This window comes from Anser anser, assembly GCF_964211835.1.
Source record: "Anser anser genome assembly, chromosome: 2".
Taxonomy (NCBI): domain Eukaryota; kingdom Metazoa; phylum Chordata; class Aves; order Anseriformes; family Anatidae; genus Anser; species Anser anser.
Genome location: NC_139721.1, coordinates 64,211,230 through 64,231,008, shown reverse-complemented (window position 1 = coordinate 64,231,008; position 19,779 = coordinate 64,211,230). Strand labels below are relative to the sequence as shown.

General features: G+C 40.0%; 1 protein-coding gene across 2 annotated transcripts in view; it reads right to left on the bottom strand.

The window, feature by feature from the left end:
* STX17 (syntaxin 17) overlaps positions 1–18,983 on the bottom strand; it is a 33,683-nt gene extending 14,700 nt beyond the window's left edge. The window contains exons 1-3 of one of the 2 annotated variants that reach the window (XM_083822757.1): positions 18,843–18,983; positions 12,976–13,158; positions 5,806–5,871 (exon numbers count right to left, since the gene is read on the bottom strand). In XM_083822757.1, coding sequence (XP_083678883.1) covers positions 5,806–5,871; positions 12,976–13,098 — 189 coding nt within the window. In that variant the 5' untranslated portion in view covers positions 13,099–13,158; positions 18,843–18,983. Of the gene's footprint in view, positions 1–5,805; positions 5,872–12,975; positions 13,159–18,642; positions 18,797–18,842 lie in introns of those variants that run through there. The other variant, XM_083822756.1, reaches the window with a different exon arrangement.
* Positions 18,984–19,779: the final 796 nt, after the last annotated feature.

Below are 19,779 nucleotides of genomic sequence, written 5' to 3'. Positions count from 1 at the left end.
CATAATCTTTTTAATGGGACAGAGCTTAATCTCTGGGGAGAGCATAGAAGTATATCATCCTCTTCTCAAATGCTTCCATTTTTTAAACCATGCTTACTCAGCAAGGAAGGTAATAATTTATGCAAGCTCCTCAGTTTTGAATTCATCAAATTTAGCCAAGATAATGCAGAATTTTTCTTTTTAATATTTGGAATTTTGGTCTGTTAAATTTAAAAAAAAGAAAAAGAAGAAGAAGAGGAATGTAACTATATGTTTCAAATGGCTTTCTCACAAAAATTGTAGGATAAAGCTGGCAAAAACTTTGTGAAGTCAGCCCTTCAAAGCATGATCAGCTGTCCCTATTTTACTTCTGACAGTTGCTTATCTAATCTGGTTTTCAAAGGACTTCTTTGTGAAGAGCTGCAACATTCTTGATACTATATTGCAAGAATTCATTATCCTAATTCCCACTGCGTTTTTCCTCATGTCGAATCTAATGCAGAAATCTCTTGCATCATTTTAAACCAGGTATTTCTAATTCTGTTCAAAACAGAGGAAGACAAGCCCTGTCCTCTGCGCAGCAATCTTTTTCATGTTTGCAAGCAGACAACATGCCGCTGTCAGGCACTTGTTGGGCAAAAAAAAAATTTCAGTCATTCCAAGTAAGTCTCGTTTTCTGACCATTTTCATTCCCCTCTCTGAATACTCACCCCCTAATCAGTCTGTAACCTCCTTAAGTGTTGTGCCCCAACGGGAAAAAGTCCTGCAATCCTACCAACGCTGACCATATTGATTTTTCTGGTCTCTTCCCGACATCATTATAAATTCTAATCCTGCCCTCTCCACCAAAATCCCTAAATCTCTCACAGCTTTATGTTGTTTGCATATTTTTGTTTAACAATGGGAGTGATGGCTATTATATAAAGCTTTCATCACTGGGTCTCAAAGGATTCTATTGAGATAAGGTTCACTGTTCTTGAATAGGTGCAGAACTGAGGAAGAGACATGGAGTTTGAGTCCAGTTTTTCTAAGGCATCCACAAATTTGGAGGTAAGGCTAAGAGATCCACCAGGATGCTAGATTACTTAAATAAACACAACTTTTTTTTTTCAGAAATGCAAATGGAAGGTGTCATGATTTTCACAACTACTGCGAAAATCCTACTGACTCTATCAACACATCCAAAACAGAAAGAAACAGAGAAGTCACACACACTGTAGTTGCACTTTTGAAATCTTTACAAACAGTTCAGTAAAAAGTACAGAATAAATTATAAATTTATATCATAAAGTAAAATACAAAAGGACACAAGTGAGCCAAGAGGGCTTCATTTAAACCTTTTTTAAAAGAAAATAAAAATCCCTGTTGCTGAAAATGCCTGCACACATCTGCCCATTAAGCTTACCTCATTACTCAGCACGTATTTTTTAATAAGTGAGAGAGGGAATCAAAATAATCATTCAGCTTTTACAATTACCTTTAAAAACGCAAAGTATCTTCCCATATTCTGCTCCTCCTAAATGCTTTACGAATGGCAGTTTGTCTACAGATGTTTTGGACAGACAAGAAAAGCGACAGACTCCTGAAGGAATTCTGAAGTCTTAACAGCAATTTTCAGCAAGCCAACAAACCTTATTTACACAAGAGAGTAGAACTCTTTTCTTCATCTTTTTCAGTATTTGTTTGTTCAGAGCAGTATTTTTTTCACTAATGGTGACAGCTGAATATCAAGGTAATGTAATGACGAAAAATCAATGCTGTGTTTTCACAGCCTTACCGTAGGACACCTAAAAATACCATCACCATACTTCATACTCAAATACGTAACACTTGAGGACATCGCCACAAACGTTGTACCAAAAACACCCGTCTCTTGTGTGCAAGCAATTCCATTACATTTGAGAACAAGTAACCGGTGACAAAAAAAAAAAAAGAAAATAATTCAGTTTTCATTCAACTGCATGCAAACACACACAGTGACCTGCACTGCCAGTGATGTGGCACAGAGCCCGGGCCACGCTGCCAGAGCATGCTGCTCATTATGGACAAATAAGAGCACAATGGAAAGGGGTAGTAACAAAGAGCGTTCAGTACACTGCAGTGCTTCAATATTGACCCAACATGAGGCCCTGGACAGGAGGATAAACACTGCACCTGCATGGCCTCACCTTACACAAAAGTCAATGGGCTGAGATGAGGCCAAAACCCTTGAAAAGGCAGAGGGTATCTGAGTTGCAGGATCATTTTATACTTATGACTTTGGTCTTTTCCATGCAATGTGTGGTATCTCCACCAGTTATGGAAAAAATCTGAAGTTCTATCTAAGGCTCCCAACAACAGCTACCTTAAAATTCCCCATACAATTATCTGCTCCAGCCACGTGTCCTTGGCAATACTGATGTCCCCAGAGCACTCAGAAACTCCAGCACTTCACTCACTCTATCCCCATTAGCCTACACGGCTCCTAACATTACCCATTACCATGGCGGCCCATGGAGAGCCCCCGCAGGAGCAGGCCCCGGGCCGGAGCTGCAGCCCGTGGAGAGGAGCCCACGCAGGAGCAGGGGGTCTGGGGGGAGCTGCCGCCCGTGGGGGACCCCTGCTGGAGCAGTTTGCTCCTGGGGGATGGGCCCCGTGGTACGGAGCCGTGTGGGAGCAGTTCGTCAGGGACTGACCACAGCCCCCACTCCCTGTTCACCTGAGCCGTTTGGGGGGAGGACATAGAGGGTGGATGAGGGGAAGTTGTTTTCAGTTTGCTTTAATTCTCACTGTTCTAGTCTGCTAGTGATAGACAATAAATTATATTAATCTCCCTATGCTGAGTCTGTTTTGCCTGTGACAATACTTGGTGAGTGATCCCCCATCCTTCTATCAATCCTTGAGCCCTTTCCATCATATTTTCTTCCCCTTTTCCTTTGAGGAGTGGAAGTGTGAGAGCAGTTGTGGTGGAGTTCAGCTGCCCAGTGGGGTAAAACCACCACAGTTTCAAGTGCACACTGCTGGCTCATGTCGAGCTTTTCGTCCACCAGAACCCCCAAGTCCTTCCTTGCCAGGCTGCTCTCAATGAGCTCTTCTCCCAGTCTGTAACATGTCTCGGATTGCCCCGAACCAGCACCTTGCACTCAGACTTGTTGAACCTCATTAAGTTCACATGGGGACACTTATCTATCATGTTGTTGTTTTAATTTAAGAAGTAAACAGCACCTGTAAATAAACCCACCATCTTAAAACCTCTCAAACATAAATGATATTTTAAGGAAGGATTGCAGTAGCTTAACTGTGCAAATGTAATCTTGTCTCCAGTTACCTTCTCTGTACTTTGTTCAAAGTAATGTTATAAAGGATATATCATAAACATTTCTTGATGCAGGTCAAAGAAAATCTGAATTATGGCTATATTTACCCTACAGATGTCAACAGGCTGCAGTAGTGAACTGATTTTACATGACCCTTCACTGATACCATAAACAGTATTGTATACAAAAGCCATTTTCTTAGTATTTCTGAAAGTATTTCATCATGTCTCATACAAAGATTTTCCCTCTTTCTTCACTTTCCTTTTTAGAAGTTTTTAATGTGGCACCCAGTCACCAGAAAGAAGAGGTGTAATACACTTATGCTATCCTTCTATAATAATTTTGACCATCATCAAACGTACAACAGAACTAATTATTCTGGGTAAACTGAAAATTCAGAAAAATGGCTAATTATGTGCACATGGATTAAATGTAGAGTGGCTGTGCATATATTTGTCTAAAACCTGTGGCGGATGCCTTGGGTCAATATTGACTTAGGGATTCCTAATGTATTTTTACAACATCTAATTTTGAGAGCAAAGCGTGTGCTGCAGAGAACATTTGGTATCACAATAATTAATCTGATTTCTTCACAAATAAACAGATCACAAGTCCATTGGTAAACATTTAAACAGCTTACAGCAAACACATTCTACATGTCGTATAATTTATTATCAGGTACTCCAAACTACTAACTATTTAATTAAAACAAAGAGCTACTCCACACTTCTTGCATGGACCCAGATACTTATTCTGCTTTGTGGGTATACGAATGTGTGTTAATGTGTAATCTGCATCCAGATCTAAAAGCAAAAAGCATTATATAAAAAATAAGAACATTTGTTTTGACTGAAAGTGAAAATGGCAGGCTTTAGGCTCAAGACAAACATAAATCTTTCTAGAGACAAGTAAGATTTTTTATTAGAGCACTTAATGTATTTAAAAACAACGTCCTCAACATGATTGCTATTTCTCTAACTCTTGATAGAGTTTGTCGTGGTAGACAAATGATACTCATGATAAGGAGTTCCAAGAGTAGCCTTTCCTACCCCTCATACGTGAAAATAGATTTGAGCACAGACATAAGCAAACATCTGCTTTCTATACCACATCTGCTGGAATGACATTGTTTTAATAGGACTGATTTTGCAAACACCTCTGGCAGACTGTTTTGCCACTACTAACAATAAACTTTTATTCAAATTCCAAAAATGTTCAGTGAAAAACATAAGAAGCATGCAAACCTCCAAATAACAGAAAAATCAAGTGGATTTCATGTATAACTTATCATCTACACTATAAAACCTCATTAATACCTTTCAGTCCTCAAAAAAAGACATGTAACTCTAGCTCTGACTTCTGTCTAATACTGTTGTTCGATTAGGATTAAGTTCTTTCTGATTTTTTTCATGTTTTTTTCTGGCCTCGTTTCCCATAGGAGTTGGGAAGGTATTGCAACAAACATGGGAATTCACAGTATTGTAATTATAAAACACAGCGTTTTAGAACTGTGCTACTCCTACTGACAAAGCCTGCTTGTCTTGAGGCAGTACGGGTCACAAACGGTTTGTTCTAGCAACAAAATCTTACCCCTGCTCTGAACACCACATGTGAAACCAACACAAGATGCCTCTCCTGCTGGCTAAAATACATCTGTTCCCAGAGTTTTGCCAGTACAGCAGTGTTATAACCACTAGCTGTTATATCTGCGTCAGCAGAATGTTGTAATGCAGATCTGGTCTTTGTGGTTTTCTGCACTGATAATCTTCTTTGGCTGCGTACTATTTAGCAGCATGAAGACTGATGTTTGGCATGAGCTTTGGCACCATTTTCATCCAGACATGCCTTTTTTTAAAAAACAGATGTGAGATTCCCTGTCTGCTGAGTTATAGTTGACTATGCATGAAGTCACCGAGATGATGCCATGCAAACAAATGGGTCTGGTATTTCATCCTTTGATGATATGATGCATCTGATAATAGATTTACACACCAAACTAGTAGTCCAGATGTTCTGTGTTTGGTCCGAAACCATGCTTTAGAACTAATATTATCTTATTATTGCCATTAACATCATCTAATTTAGTAATGCAATAGGATAACTTACGAAAGACCAAAGTCTCCAAACTTTGTTTCACTTAAAGCCATATACAAATACTGATTTGAATACCAGCAGTTACTTGTGTATTTAGAATGATACTCAGTATCTAAAAATTCACCATAAGTTTACACAACGAAATTTATTATAAGACAGCTTTACTTGAAAAGGTGACTAAGAAGTATCGTTCAAGAATTCTGAAAATTCCCAATGATGACCCATTGTTGTTACATGTTTCAAAACCTTTCTGACTGTATTTGCCTCATAATATACAATTAGGAAATCCCTAACCTTTTAAACAAAGTAAAGCAATACCACATACCTGTCAAATCCATCTGTCAAATACACTCCTCTGTCAAGATCTGTCTCTGAAGCAACCAGTATTATATGGAATTTAATTCCATTAATGCCACAGTGATTTTAGTATCCTTACCTGAACTGTTCGTCCTGCGTTAATGTGCTCATCGTGCAATCTATCCCAGAGTCTGCATCTTTGATACTAAAATACAAGAAAAATATTTCATATAATTGCTATTTTTACCAAGTGGCTAAGCAGAAAAAGGAAACTGCAATAAATAATCACTTTAATTTTCCCAAACTTATTGTAAAATAGCTGAGTCATAGACATTTCTGCTACAAAATTAGAGAAGTAAATGGCAATGTATTTTGTCAATAATTTTGCAAAACATATTTTCACTGAATTGCAGGGTTTTGGCATCAGTTTTTAACAGAAAAGAGATATTGCATCATCCTGATACTGCTGTGGGATAAATTACATGGTGGTTAGTAAAAGGAAGAGAAGAACAAGGAAATAGGAATGGGGATGGGAGATAAGCAGTTACTGGTCATATAGGACAACAAGGTATCTGATATCAGGCAAATTTGGCACCTCCATGAAGCTCCACCAATTTCAGTGGGAAACTACACATATAGCACTTTCCACAGGACAGACTGGAGTAATTATTCCACTAGCTGAAAGCAAGTTTTGCAAAATCACTGCATATGAACACACATAAACCTTTTTGTCATAAAAACAAACCAATCCCTGCTATTATCTGTTGACTTAAATAACAGATACATACACTGTCATCAAAATAGAGAATGCCTTAGTAAAATAATAGAAAAGTAGAAACTGTGATTCCAGGAATAGTGGCCGAAACCATCAAAGAATCCACTTAAAATACTAGGCAATATTAGAACACTCTTTTAAATTGTTTAAACAATAAAACATTTACCATGATTTCTGATGTATTTTTATGTAGATGTTAACACCCCAATTGCCTAATATGCTTTGGTCCCAATTTTAAAATCACTTTACCTACAGTGTACATCTTCTAATAATTCTCTGCATAATTATAGAGGCCAGAGCAACAAGGAACACAAGTTACTTGGTTTTCTAAAATATGAAAAGAAATATAAATTTACTTCTTGTTTTAAGAGAAAACAGATCTTTCGTATTAGAATTCTGTACTGCTAGGTAAGAGAAAATATTTAATGTTCAATTAAGTCATATTAAAGTGATTTTTCTAGGAAACTACCAACTTCTGCATAAATTATCATCCCATTAAAATTATTGCCATTATTCTTTAAAATAAAATGCACAAAAAGTCTGTATCAGCATTAGATCTTCCACTTCAGCCACCCCTGAAAAAGTACTGAAACAAGAATTTCTGAGGGGGGAACAAGAAGGGTTTGGGGAAAAAATATCTTTTCAATTTCAACCAACTACAATACATTGTCCACATTCTCAATAATGAAAAAAGGAATTTTTCCAAAGAAGAACAGTAATTCCTTAGGAAACCTTTATTGCTCTTCATCATCTCTAGCAGAAATGCTCAGCACATTTATTTAATGCACAAGTGCTTTGAAATTCATAGTATGCAGGTGATGACGTCAAACAACTCAATGACAATACACCTGGGGCAATGGCATTCATGTGGTCAGAGAATTCTTCCTTGTTAACCTCTTCACCCACCAGAAAGCAGGCCATACTCCTGTGCAATGTTCACTTTGGCAGGCTCAGGACAAACTGGACAGCAAACTTTGAGGACAGATATTGCCATTCTATAACATTAAGAACTACATGTAAAACTAAGTGAGGTCCCTGAAGTTAAAATACCTACAGAATATTCACATATTTAATTGTGCTATAGCCAAGTAGTTCATAATCCACATCAGAATCACAAAACATAAGGTTACTCTTAGACACTCAATCTCTTTTCCTGTTTGTCATACTCTCTTTTAAAAACTGTTTTTAGAAAATGCCTTTTTGTTTATGCTTTGGACCCCTTCCATTTGCCTTTAAAAGTATTCGGTAGACGTGGAGAAAACACAAAACTTTTCAGAATACCCCCTGCATTCATTTTTGTAGCATGCAATGTCCACCAATGTTTCTAAAATCTTAATAAATGTCAGTTTAGACAATAAACGTCTTAGGCAAATGTATACACTGTGACGAAGACTGCAGTAAGACCCAGATTTCTTATTTTCTCGTTTTGTGTCACCTCTCCTTTATGAATCTTCTCACCACATCAACGGTCCCTAGCGAAAGACAAAGTGTTTCACAAAATGCTTTAACTTTGGCACAGTCACAGGAAACGAAATTAAAACTGAGAGCAACAGAGAACAGAATGGTATGTCTTACAGCATTTACTTTTTTTTTTTTTTTAAAGCATCAAGCATAATCTTTTTTTTAGCATCAGCATGGTTTTATATTTTTTTAAGGACAGTCACCTAACGCCAACAAAGTTCAGGGCAGCGTGCCAGTATCTCCACCTCCCCACCTTGCTTTCCTCTAACAGATGCTAACAGAAAGCTGAAACTCCTTTTGATAAGCACACATTTTATTCCCTGCTTTGGAGTGAAAGGCCTTCTAATCCAGATAACATACTTTAAAAAACAAGAAATCTTTGGGTAAAAAAAAATTAAAAGAAAAATAAAAACAAGCACAGATTACTCATTTCTTAATGTTTAAGTCTTTAGAAGCTCTCACATGTAAAGTTGTACTAAAAATAAGTGTTTCGTTGTCACCTGTGAGAAGCGATGCTATGATGATGGATATATGGTAGACACTTCCTCTGGAAAGGTATACTCAAGGTCAAATTTCATTATATATTGATTTTATAGTTTCTTCAAACAGTGATTTAGTAGATTAATTGTTTGGACTATCTCTGGAACCTCAGGTTTAAATCAATATTCATGAAATGAGGTTAGAGATATTGGCTTCATCATAAGTAAATAATGTTGCTGCTCTAAGCAATTTGACATAATTAGTGATTTTTGCTTAAAAGTAGCCTGTAAAATAAACAAGACTAGATTCTACAAAATTATCCCCTTACCCCAGGGATATTTGGTTTGCATGGCTGAAAGTTAATTTTACAAAAAATGTTTTTGAGAAAACCATTTAAGCTGCTGATGCTGACAGCTCACAGAAGTACTGTAACACATTCATTATGGTTAAAATGCCATAATTGTATATAAGATATACAAATGTAAACGATTATGAAAGTACTTCAGCCAAACTATTGCTAATGTTCTAATCATTTACAAACATCTGGAGTAATAGATTTCAAATTCAGGTTTGCTGTATTTTTGTTCTCATGTTCTCATAAAGCTATCAATAATGTAAACTTTGAAATATTGATAGTTCTTACAGCTCAAAAACTATTTAAAAAAATGAAGAAACTCAAATTTTTAGAACACTACGCAAAGTGTGGACTTTTTAAAGAATCGGACATTCAGGGACTAGTTTTATACTCATATATGTTACTTCTTATAAATGCTTGTGTCACATTTTTTTAATTGATACCCAGAAGTTACGAAGTCTTCAGTATGGCTGAATACCTCCTGGTATAGTTACCAAGTGTTTACTTAAAAGTTTTAGGAATAGTTACTTGTTTCTAATAATTCCACTCATTACTAATTCCAGTATCAAATTTGTCAAGACTGACACTACCTAGGGATGCAGAGATTTTCTATTAATGGCTAACCGAAATAAGAAAGACAAATCTGTACTGAATATTTACTGCCTCTTCTAGCTTTCATAACAGAGATGTTCTAGAGGAAATGCACTTAATACCTTAATTTTAAGATCTGTGTTTACAAGTATTTAAGGATTTTTCTGATATGCAAATTTATTATGTTGAATGAACAGATCATTCACACTGACATCATCAACAACCTAAAAAACTCAAGGAACGCTCTAAATACTTTTAGATTGCTCAGATCTTTACATTCAAAATATAAAATTTCTGCATTTTCTTCTAGACACAGAACGTCATCCTTACAAAGATTCTCCCTTCTGTCTGCAAAACAAGAATGCTTAACTCATTTGAGCTGCTTGTTCAACAAAGACTTCAGTTTAGCAACACATGGCGGAACTAAGCGGAAATGGGTCTTATCGCTTTCCATGGTCACACTATCTGGGTAGATACCACGTAATTATTCTTTGTTTAAATACATAAGAGATTTTTAGTGGGATCGACCAGTAGCTGGCTACCCCTTCTGACTGGCCAGGTACATGTAGCAAATGTAGAAATTCCCAAGATCATTCCCCCATTACAGCACCCAGTGCCATTTGAGGTTTCTTGTTGGGGTGTTTATGGATGCTAAGTAAGTGGTTTTTTTCTGTTTTGTTTTGTTTTTCCCCATACGTGAACAATACATGGCAAAGATTCTATTTAGCTGTACAAAGCGAAACTATTCCAAAAATACTCCAGCAGTGTAACAGCTATGCTCATCCCCTCCACTCCCACTGCCTAATTACACCACTGACTTTCAAAGTGCAAGAAAACCATTTGTGCCTTGTTAACCATTTCCCATTCTGTACAGACAGGTCAGCCTCCCCTCCCACCAACACGCTACCTTTTTTTCAGTGACCACCCATTTGCTCCTCTCAGGCAAGGGCACAGCTTTTATGCCATCCTCTATTTACTGGAACAACTTAGCTACCAAGACTGTCTCTATTTGAATAGAACAGCCTGCATGGCAAAGACATTACAGAGCTCTCTTCTAAGCACCCCAAATCCCACCCTATTTCATATTATTCTTTGCTAGCTGCCGTTAGCTAGTTCTGCAGCCACTGCTAGGCACTAGCCATGCACACCAAAACCATGCACGCTTATCCAGGAGGCTGTAAGCTTCTGCAAAGCAATTCAGCAGTCGAGGCTCCTTTCTTCTCCCATCCTCTCACCCAAAAGCAGGCTAATACTGACGCTGGATCTCCACCACTCTGTAGTCCAGCTACAACACAAAGTACCTCAACTAACTGCTCTCTGTGGGAGAACAGAAACAGCTCCTGGCCTCTAGAACAAAACAGGGCCGCAGCAAAGTGGCTGATTCCAAGGCAAGAAAATGCTGAATCCACTGGCATCTAGGTAATGTAATGAATTAGACAAATATAGAATAACAGAGAGTAAACAATATGCTGTGACTGAAAAAATAGCTCATCTCATTAAGAAGCTATTGCCTCAGGCAAATATTGTACTACTACACTTTTCAATTTGTGAATATTGCAGTTCATATCCTTATTGCATCCTTATTACACCCTTAAGGAAAGGAGCCCAACTATTATCAGCCATCGTGAGTCCCAGCAGTCCCAGGTCTTCCTCTGTCCCAATTCTCCTCTCTTTCCATGGCCAACCACCACTTCTGCATTTTCACTTTGCATCCTGAGGTACTTCTTCACAAGCTCCCCATCCAATTCTTTATCCCCTACTCAAATGACCCAGGAAGAGATTCCTCTTGCATGCAGTTATGGGAAAGGAAACAGAAAAATAAACTCCCTGTTTTCATTCAGATTCATGACATATCAAATTGGCAACTCCGGGAAGGATTTCTGGTAATTTCTAGGCACAGGAGTATGCTCAGCACTGGATAACTCTTCAGTAATCTTCAGCCGGTGGAGTTTAACCAGTGTCTACTGAGTACCTGCAAACCATTGCTCTTTTTCAGAATCATACCTCCTGGCCAAAATACAGCAGACATTTACAGGCACAGCAAAATGTACAGTTTTAACAAAGATCACCCCAGAAACAGATCTCAAGTTACTGTTCCAACCATGTCACTACTTTTGAAAGAAATGACTATCTGTAAGCTATCAACCACTTGCTATCCCTTAAGCTAACCATTTCTTATAAAACAAAATGACTAGCACTTAAACAACACATTATTTTCTGACCGTGTTCTCGGAAATAATACAAGGATTTATTTTCCCTCCTCCCCATCCCCAAACTACTCAAGGAAGAAAGCTGGCATGGAAAATGTCATCCAAAAGGTTGCACACTTGGTAAATTTACAGTAAAGGTAAAGTTGTGAACAACTCACAGCAGCAAAATATGAAAGTTTCAACAATAACATTACACACACCCTTCAGACTACACCTTTCAGGAAATCAAAATCACGTTCACAAATGATAATGTTTTCTTCCAACTTTTTCATTTGTTCCCCAGGTGTTAAAAAAATGTAGATGGCTGTCCTGCACAGATTTACATATACACTGGATTTTATATGCTGTGAATAAGCCTAGTGAAAGGTGTATGATGTATGATTTTCCACCAATGCGTACAGAATTTTGCAGAACTCTGGACACTACCTGTCACTCATTTTTCTGTGGTGGTAAGCATAACCTTTTCTAAACAAATACATATTTTATCAGTAGTTTCAAAGTTTCCATTGCAGTGTTGATATTATGATGATACGCTCATCTACTGAGTCACTCACTCTCTTCTTTTTTTATTGATGTCACTTGTTCTAGTAAATCTCTTACCACCTTCCTTGATGAACCAATGTCTCAGTTTCCATGGGCTAATGGGCTACATACTTATTCTAATAAACAGAGGTAATGCCTTGAGTCTAAAATCAGATCACCAGTACTGCTAAACTGTTTACAACTGTCCCTGGCACGGTTTTGTCCAGGTGAAATGGCTCTCTTATTTAAAGAATTTCTGTGGTTAAGGAGTTAACACAGCAGTGTGGATGTAGCCATCCTGTTTTTGCAGAATATGAGGGTTTAACAATATGGACATAGGCTATTTCATGCCAGAGAACTGTGCTGGGAGTGTTTATTTTAGCAGTATATGCACGGCCATAGCATACGCAAGAATTTAACTCTGCACTTGTTTTTCTTGGAAACATAATCAGTTTCACTACCAAAAGTGAGCTAATATCAACGAGAAGCATATAAACATGCTAAAGTGTAGTACTATTATTTTCCTATTAAGTTTATGAATTTAATCTATTTTTTTAGCTCAGTTAAAAAACCTATATAGAAAAAGATAGGTATGAACAGTAAATTATTCAGAACAGTAGGCAGCAAACAACTCTGAATTAAAAAGAAAGTAAGAATATTAGCATGCCTTCCTTACCACAACTTTTTAACACAAAACATCATCGGTTCTCTCTCTGTAAACTGACTGGTTCCCACAAATGTAAAGGCTTTTGTACATACCAAATGACCAGACAATAATACAGAGGTTTCATTTTCAGCCAGATCTGAATCAAAACATTTAATAATCAACTTTTCATTGAAATCTGCGTATAACCTTTCAGGATGACTGCTTCTATACTGTAAAAAGAGCTATATTAGTAAAAAGTGAACACTCACCTTCTCAATATTTATTTGGTGTTTCCTTAATCTCTCCAAATCTGTCGGAATTGCCACTTTAACGAACTTCTGAATGGCGGGTTCAATTCGACGGAGCTTAACTTTTTCATCGTCTTCAGACATCCTAAAAAGCCCCTTTCAAGCTAATATTTGCACAATATACCTTTACCAAGGTAAAAAACCCTAAAAGGAAAGAAAAAATAAACACAAAGAAAATTACGGGCTTACAAAAATGCAATAATTTGGAATCACTTTTTAAAAGAAAGCAAAACAAGGTAATTCCATCTTTCCAATAATCACACCTATTCCAAAACTACATTTGAACAGCATTAACTACTTAAAAATGCATACATTATTAGCATTTTATTTGCATTTAAATGCATTATTCCCATATATCTGCAGGACTTGGGGATCATTTTTTCCATAGATAAAATTTAACACTAACAAAAAAAGTAGCTAGATAAATAAGGCAGATGCAAATGTGTGTTGCAGCATAAGAATAGGTAGAAGCCTTTGGTTGAATAAAGCTTGTGATTAGATGCTTTGGTTGATCAGAGTTCGAGTTTTATCAATTAACATTCTGAATCATCTGAAAAATTGTAAAACATATCCTGAAAAGACTCCACAATAAAATTATATCTGGAATTTCACTTTCTAGAGATCAAGAGCATCTGACTGAAGATTTCCACTCCCAAGCTGCATTTGTCCCCTGCTGGTGACTAAGGCATCATCCCACAAAGGGTTTAAACAGGTTACTGAAATATTTGCAGAACCAGTACGTAAGCCGCCTGAATTCTATTCTTTGCAAATGCATAAAACATAATTTCAAAGTTTCCCTTTTCTAAAATCAGCTATGTATATAGTAACATGTATATAGCTGTACATAATAGCATCTATATACAGAGCACATGACTAATATAAAGGAATTCCATTAGGCTGAATGCACACGAGGGACAAGAAAAATTATCGTGAGATAATGTTGCAGTTTTAGTACTGCATAAACAGAGGTTATTTAAATGAGATTTTCTTTCTGTATATATATATATATATTTTAACAAAAACAGGAAGTTGAAGTTGATTTAAGGGCAGACGTGTATGAGAAAGTTTTGTACAACTGCGTGAGTAAAAAGACACATGCTGAATTAGTTATCTTAAATTACTTGTGCTACGACAGCAACTACATCAGGTTATTCTTCCAGTAAGCAAACTAATTTAAAGTAATTAAACCAGTGTAATCCTCCTGCTACACGTCAGGCCCAGCAGAATATAACAGGCAAAAAAAAAAAAATCTATTTTTCATGCAGCCAAGTGTATTATTAATGTTAAAATTACACATTACTTTTCGCATTTCTAACTACAGTGTGCCAATGTGGAGGGGGAACGTTCAGGTTTTTGTGGGCTCTGTGGTTCCCATCGGCAGAGAGACCTTCATGGCAGACACCAGTTGATTACATCAGGTCTTGACTGAACCAGTCAGGGAGATACCTACCAAGGAGCCTTAAAAATCCCTTCCTTACCGAATGCATTTAATATTAATAGCTCTTTGTACAAATTTTCAAATAAATATGCGGTAGGTAGCCTCATATTTTTGAGGATGTAAAAAGAATCTCATATCCTTTTGTGCCGCTTTAGTCTTTCCACCTAAAAACAGTACACCTAAATACAAGGCGATAAAACATACATTTGTTCTTTCACTATACCTTGATCACCACAGTCCCTACAACCTTTGAAAGAGCCACTCGTATCTCCCAGTTGAACTCCATTTTGAGCTTAGACCAGATTTTTTTTTTACTGTGAGCAAAAGATAAAAAGCATCCTACGCCAAACTGTAATACTTCCTCTCTTTGAACACACATTTAATTTCCTGACAGCTTATAAACTAATCCACTAGTTTATGAGCTAGAATTAATTAAAAATTGGTTCCTCAAAGAAATTTAGTCTCCAAATCGTGCTTTTCTTTAACACCGAATCGTGTTGCAGAGGAGATGCCACAATTTCTTCGGACTTCTCACACAACATGAACTAATGGAAAACAACACCCCATTCTGCAGTAGAACAAATACAGCTGAGAGCGAGCTAAATTCACCCTCATTTGGTACCTAACCTTTACTGGTATCTAGAGATTGATAAGAATGTAAGTCACCCAACCTGTTGGTTTTCAAATTGTTCCACTGTGGAAGGAGAGTTAACGTAGCCAGTGGCCGTACATCTTGAGCAGGTAATCTGAATACAGCAATGGTTTACATCTTGAGCAGGTAATCTGAATACAGTTTAAAATTCAAGTATTTAGCTGCACACAGGGCTCTGGACAGTCATTTTCTCCACCATCCAAATTCCCAGACTGTAAATTCACTAACACAACAGCGTCTAAGAGCCTTTTTAAGGCACTGATGCCTACCACTCACTGCAAACTAAGGGTAAGAAACTTCGGAAGAAACACAAAAACTCCTTACATTCTCTTCAGGTCTTCTGTTTGATGATTCCTCAAACAAAGCAGCAGCTTTCATAATAAAAATTCTAAGTTACGAATTATCGATAAGAAAAAATGCAAGAAAGATTTACCATTTTTTTTGAAGTTAATATAATATGCTGAATAAAGTTATCTTCAGATGGTTCTGTGATGACAGTATGTCAGTTCCAGATGCAATGTCAAGAAAATCTAAGCTTTCTTGCATACTTTATTGTGTTTGTGTTTTCCTAAGGATAACTTTAATAATTAATTTCCAAAACTTTAACACCTGTTTCTCGAGTAATCATAGAAAAACAGGACAGCTTAGGTTGGAAGGGATCTTCAGAAGCCACCTAGCACAAGCTAGATCTGGTTGCACAGGCCATTGCCCAGTTAGATAGCAGGCCCCTGCTCCAGCGTTTGACCATTCTTCAGGTTAAAAAGAAACCAACAAAACTAAAAAACATTCCCTGTATCTAATCCAGCTTGTGTCCATTGACTCTCATATTACTGCCGTGCGCCTCCAAGAGGAGTCTGACTCAACACCTTCCCACACTCAGCAGTATGATCTCCCCTTCCTCCACCTTCTCTTATTAAGGCCGACCAAACTCACGCCACCCAGTTTCTCCCAGTTTATCCCCCTAACCACCTTGCTGGTCTCACAAGTGCCAAACAGAGAGGAAGAGTCGCTCCCTCGACCTGCTGTCCCTCAGCCACACTGAGGGACATTCCTCTCTACAGGCACTTACCAAGCTCCAAGCTCAACCAAATCTAGACTTCTGTGAGCCTGGAATACACTGATATGATTCTCTAAAATCCATCTAAGTTTGAGCAAAAAAGCCAGAGAGAATACCATATCACTAAATCAGTAATTTAAAAAGTTAGATAAAACCATACGTAATTAACTGTTCTTCATTATATTCACTGCGCAAGATAATTCGATAAACAAAGAAATTACAGAATCTTGTCATTTCAAACGCTGATGCTATAGGCCTGTTAGAGATTATCTCTTCCAAAATTCATGTACCAAAATTCAATTATATTTCAGTGACAAAAGTAACACTTAAAGTGATCGACACCCAGATGCGGCATAATTTTCAGTTGTGTTAATAAATAATAAAAAAGACATATCCAAAGTATACTGTAGCAGCATTATCAAAGTATTAGGTGGTGGCAAAAATTATATATACCTCTCTTTTTAATATTTACATTTTCTGAAGATGGCCCCAAACTGGAACTACGATTATGAAGTAAACTTAGAGTAAAAGAATATTATTAACTTGGTGTCTGCACTTCTGAAAATCACCTATGATTCTTACCACTCAAGAAACTCCAGTTTCTTCACCCCATACACTTAAAATTATTTAAGCGTATCTTACATAAAGGATTAGTCTACACGCTATTGTTTGAAAGCACTTTTCACAAAGCAACAGAACCTGAGGCATTTCACTGGCTTGATCTTTATTTTACTAAATAAATGGCTATATAAAGCATACAAGATCTTTAAATAACAAATCACTTCCTCTTACAGATAGTGAAGGTCCAAGTGGCATATGCTATCACATTTCACTTTTTACGTCAGATAAGTGTAAAGGGTGAAAGATTTTCAGACATAAAATTCCAAACTGTGAAAGTGTGAATTTAATTCTGACAGTAACCAGAAATCTCCACTTACTTTGTGGCAGCGCATAGAAATCACAGAGTCACACAGTTGAAGTCAACCAGAAAAGTCTTGCTATGACAGTAACATACTTGTACCAAAAATTTCAGTAAATGCTGTTGTATGAATCAAACGTAATGCTCATGAACTTCTGGTAAACAGCATAGTGTTCTCCACTTAAATACGGTAGGAAAAAGCGGAATAAATCTGAAGAGCTCTGCTCACCCAGAGAAATGCAATATAACGCATCAATGTGATGTTGACTCACTTATGACACTTTAAACAATCACTGCTACTAGAAGTACCTCCAGCACAGCACAGTTTTTAAGGCTCATAAGGCCAAAAAACTTTTTCCTTTTCTCATTGCAAATAACAGTTTAGAGGTTAATAATCAAAGAATTAGAATACGGGCACTGAAATACAGAGATATACAACAGCTTTCTCAGTAAGCTGACCTGAAACACTTCTCAGAGTAGTACTGGCCTCAAAACTGAGTGGCAAAGAGTACTCAGTACTGCTCACTTGGCTTAGGCCTGTAGTGAGTGAGGAACGTGTGGGATACAGCCAGGGTGCCCTTTGGTTCTGGACTACACCTTTCTGCACTGGCTATGAAAGGAACCCGAGAAAAGCAGCTTTGTTAGGGTGAAATACAGGGCGACTAGCCCTGAAGTGTCCACGAAGCGACGTGAACACCCACTTAGTGGGGTGAAGAGCTGTCCACGTGGGATCTCCTGCAGAACCACCACAATTAGCAGCTGTACGTGGCAGGCTGAAATCCAGGATTGTGGCTCCCCGTGAATCTGTTCCCTTGTGGATCCAGCAAGACAAACTAGATCCGGATAAGGGAAGGGCACACGACTGCATTTTGAGAGGCCCGGAGCAAACACGATGGGCATTTTGCGCTGTTTGTTTCACGCTTTTAAGCCAGCTATGGAAGGCCAGACATCACGGGACTAACATCAACATTTCCTGAGCACTGCTGAACCGGCAGAGCGAGTTCACAGCGGATCAACAGCCGCAGTACCTGGCCACAACGCCCTGCAACCTGCAATTACAGCTCTAACATGGGTTTTTCTGTATTCCTGGTCTATGGCTGCAACAGGTGGCCGAGGCCTGAGCTTCCCCCACCCTGCCAGGGCAGGCCAGGGGCACAAGCAGCGAGCAATGCGGGACGTAAGGAAAGCTTTATGTCCTGCATGTCCTACACCGAGCGGACTACAGCAGCTCACTTCTCCCGGAGGGAGCAGAAACCCTTACGAAACACAGCACCAAGCCACTCGTCACCTTACGCTGTACTTTCTTCCCACCCCGTGCTGGCCCAGCGACTTGTGGCCACGTCCACCAAATCCCAAACCCCAAAAATCCCCCAAACCCGTCGCCTCCCTGCGCCCCCCTCCCGGGACGCCCGGGACGCCCGGGCTGCGGGCAGCGGCCGCGGGGGAAGCGGCCCCACCGGGACGGGCCCCGGAGCCGTGGCAGGGCCGGCGCTGGGGCTCGGGGCTCGGAGGGGGTCACGACGCCGCCCCGCAGCCTCCCACCCCCCGCCGCCGGCTCCTACCGGCAGGGCACGGACGCAGTCACCGAGCCCCGGCCTCCCCCGGCTGGGAAGCGAAAGCGAAAGCGGCCGGGCCGCCATCGCCGGAACCCGGTGTCCGCCCCGGCCTCCTCCTTTCCTTCCTTCCTTCCTCCCTCCTTCCCTCCGTCCCTGCCTTCCCTCCCGGCCCCGGCGGTCCCGGTTCCCCCGCCGCGGCCCCTCACCATGCGGCGGCTGGGCCCGGGGCGCTGGCAGGGAGCTGGCTGGGCTCCCCCCCCCCCCCGCGGCGGGGAAGCGGCTCTGCCCCGCCCGCCACGCACACGAGGCACAAACACGCACCAGGCACACCCGCACACCGCACACAAACACACTGCGCACACGCCCGCACACCCCTTCGCCTCCGGTTTGCCCCCGAGGTGGGCGAGGGAGCCGCAGCCAAGCAGGGCAGGGGCCGGGGCTCGCCCCGCTGTCAGCCCCGCGAGCAGCAGCGGGGCTCCGGGGCAGGAGCTCGCCGCGGGAGGGAGGTTAAATGGCTGCTTCTGGAAGGCGGCCACGGGTTGCCTGGTGACCCCCACATATTTTAAGAGCTTTTCTTAAATCCTATTTGTAACTCATAACATGCAACGTAGGTAAAGCCCGGCACATTGCCCAGTGGGGTGCTAGGGATCACAGAACATCCTGAGTGGGAAGGGACCTACGAGGATCATCAAGTCCAACTCCTGGCTCCACACAGGACCAGCCAAAAATCAGACCCTGTGTCTGAGAGCATTGTCCAAACGCTTCTTGAACTCCATCAGGCTCGGTGCTGTGACCACTGCCCTGGGGAGCCTGTCCCAGTGCCCGACCACCCTCTGGGAGCAGAACCTTTCCCTAACCCCCAGCCTGACCCTCCCCTGTCCCAGCTCCATGCCGTTCCCTCGGGTCCTGTCGCTGTCCCCAGAGAGCAGAGCTCAGCGCCTGCCCCTCCGCTCCCCTCGTGAGGGAGCTGCAGGCCGCCATGAGGCCTCCCCTCAGCCTGCTCTGCTCTGGGCTGGGCAAACCAAGGGGCCTCAGCTGCTCCTCATGTGTCTTGCCCTCCAGGCCCTTCACCATCTTTGTAGCCCTCCTTTGGGAGGGCTAATAGGGCTAATTAGGACACTCCCTAATAGTTTTATATCCTTA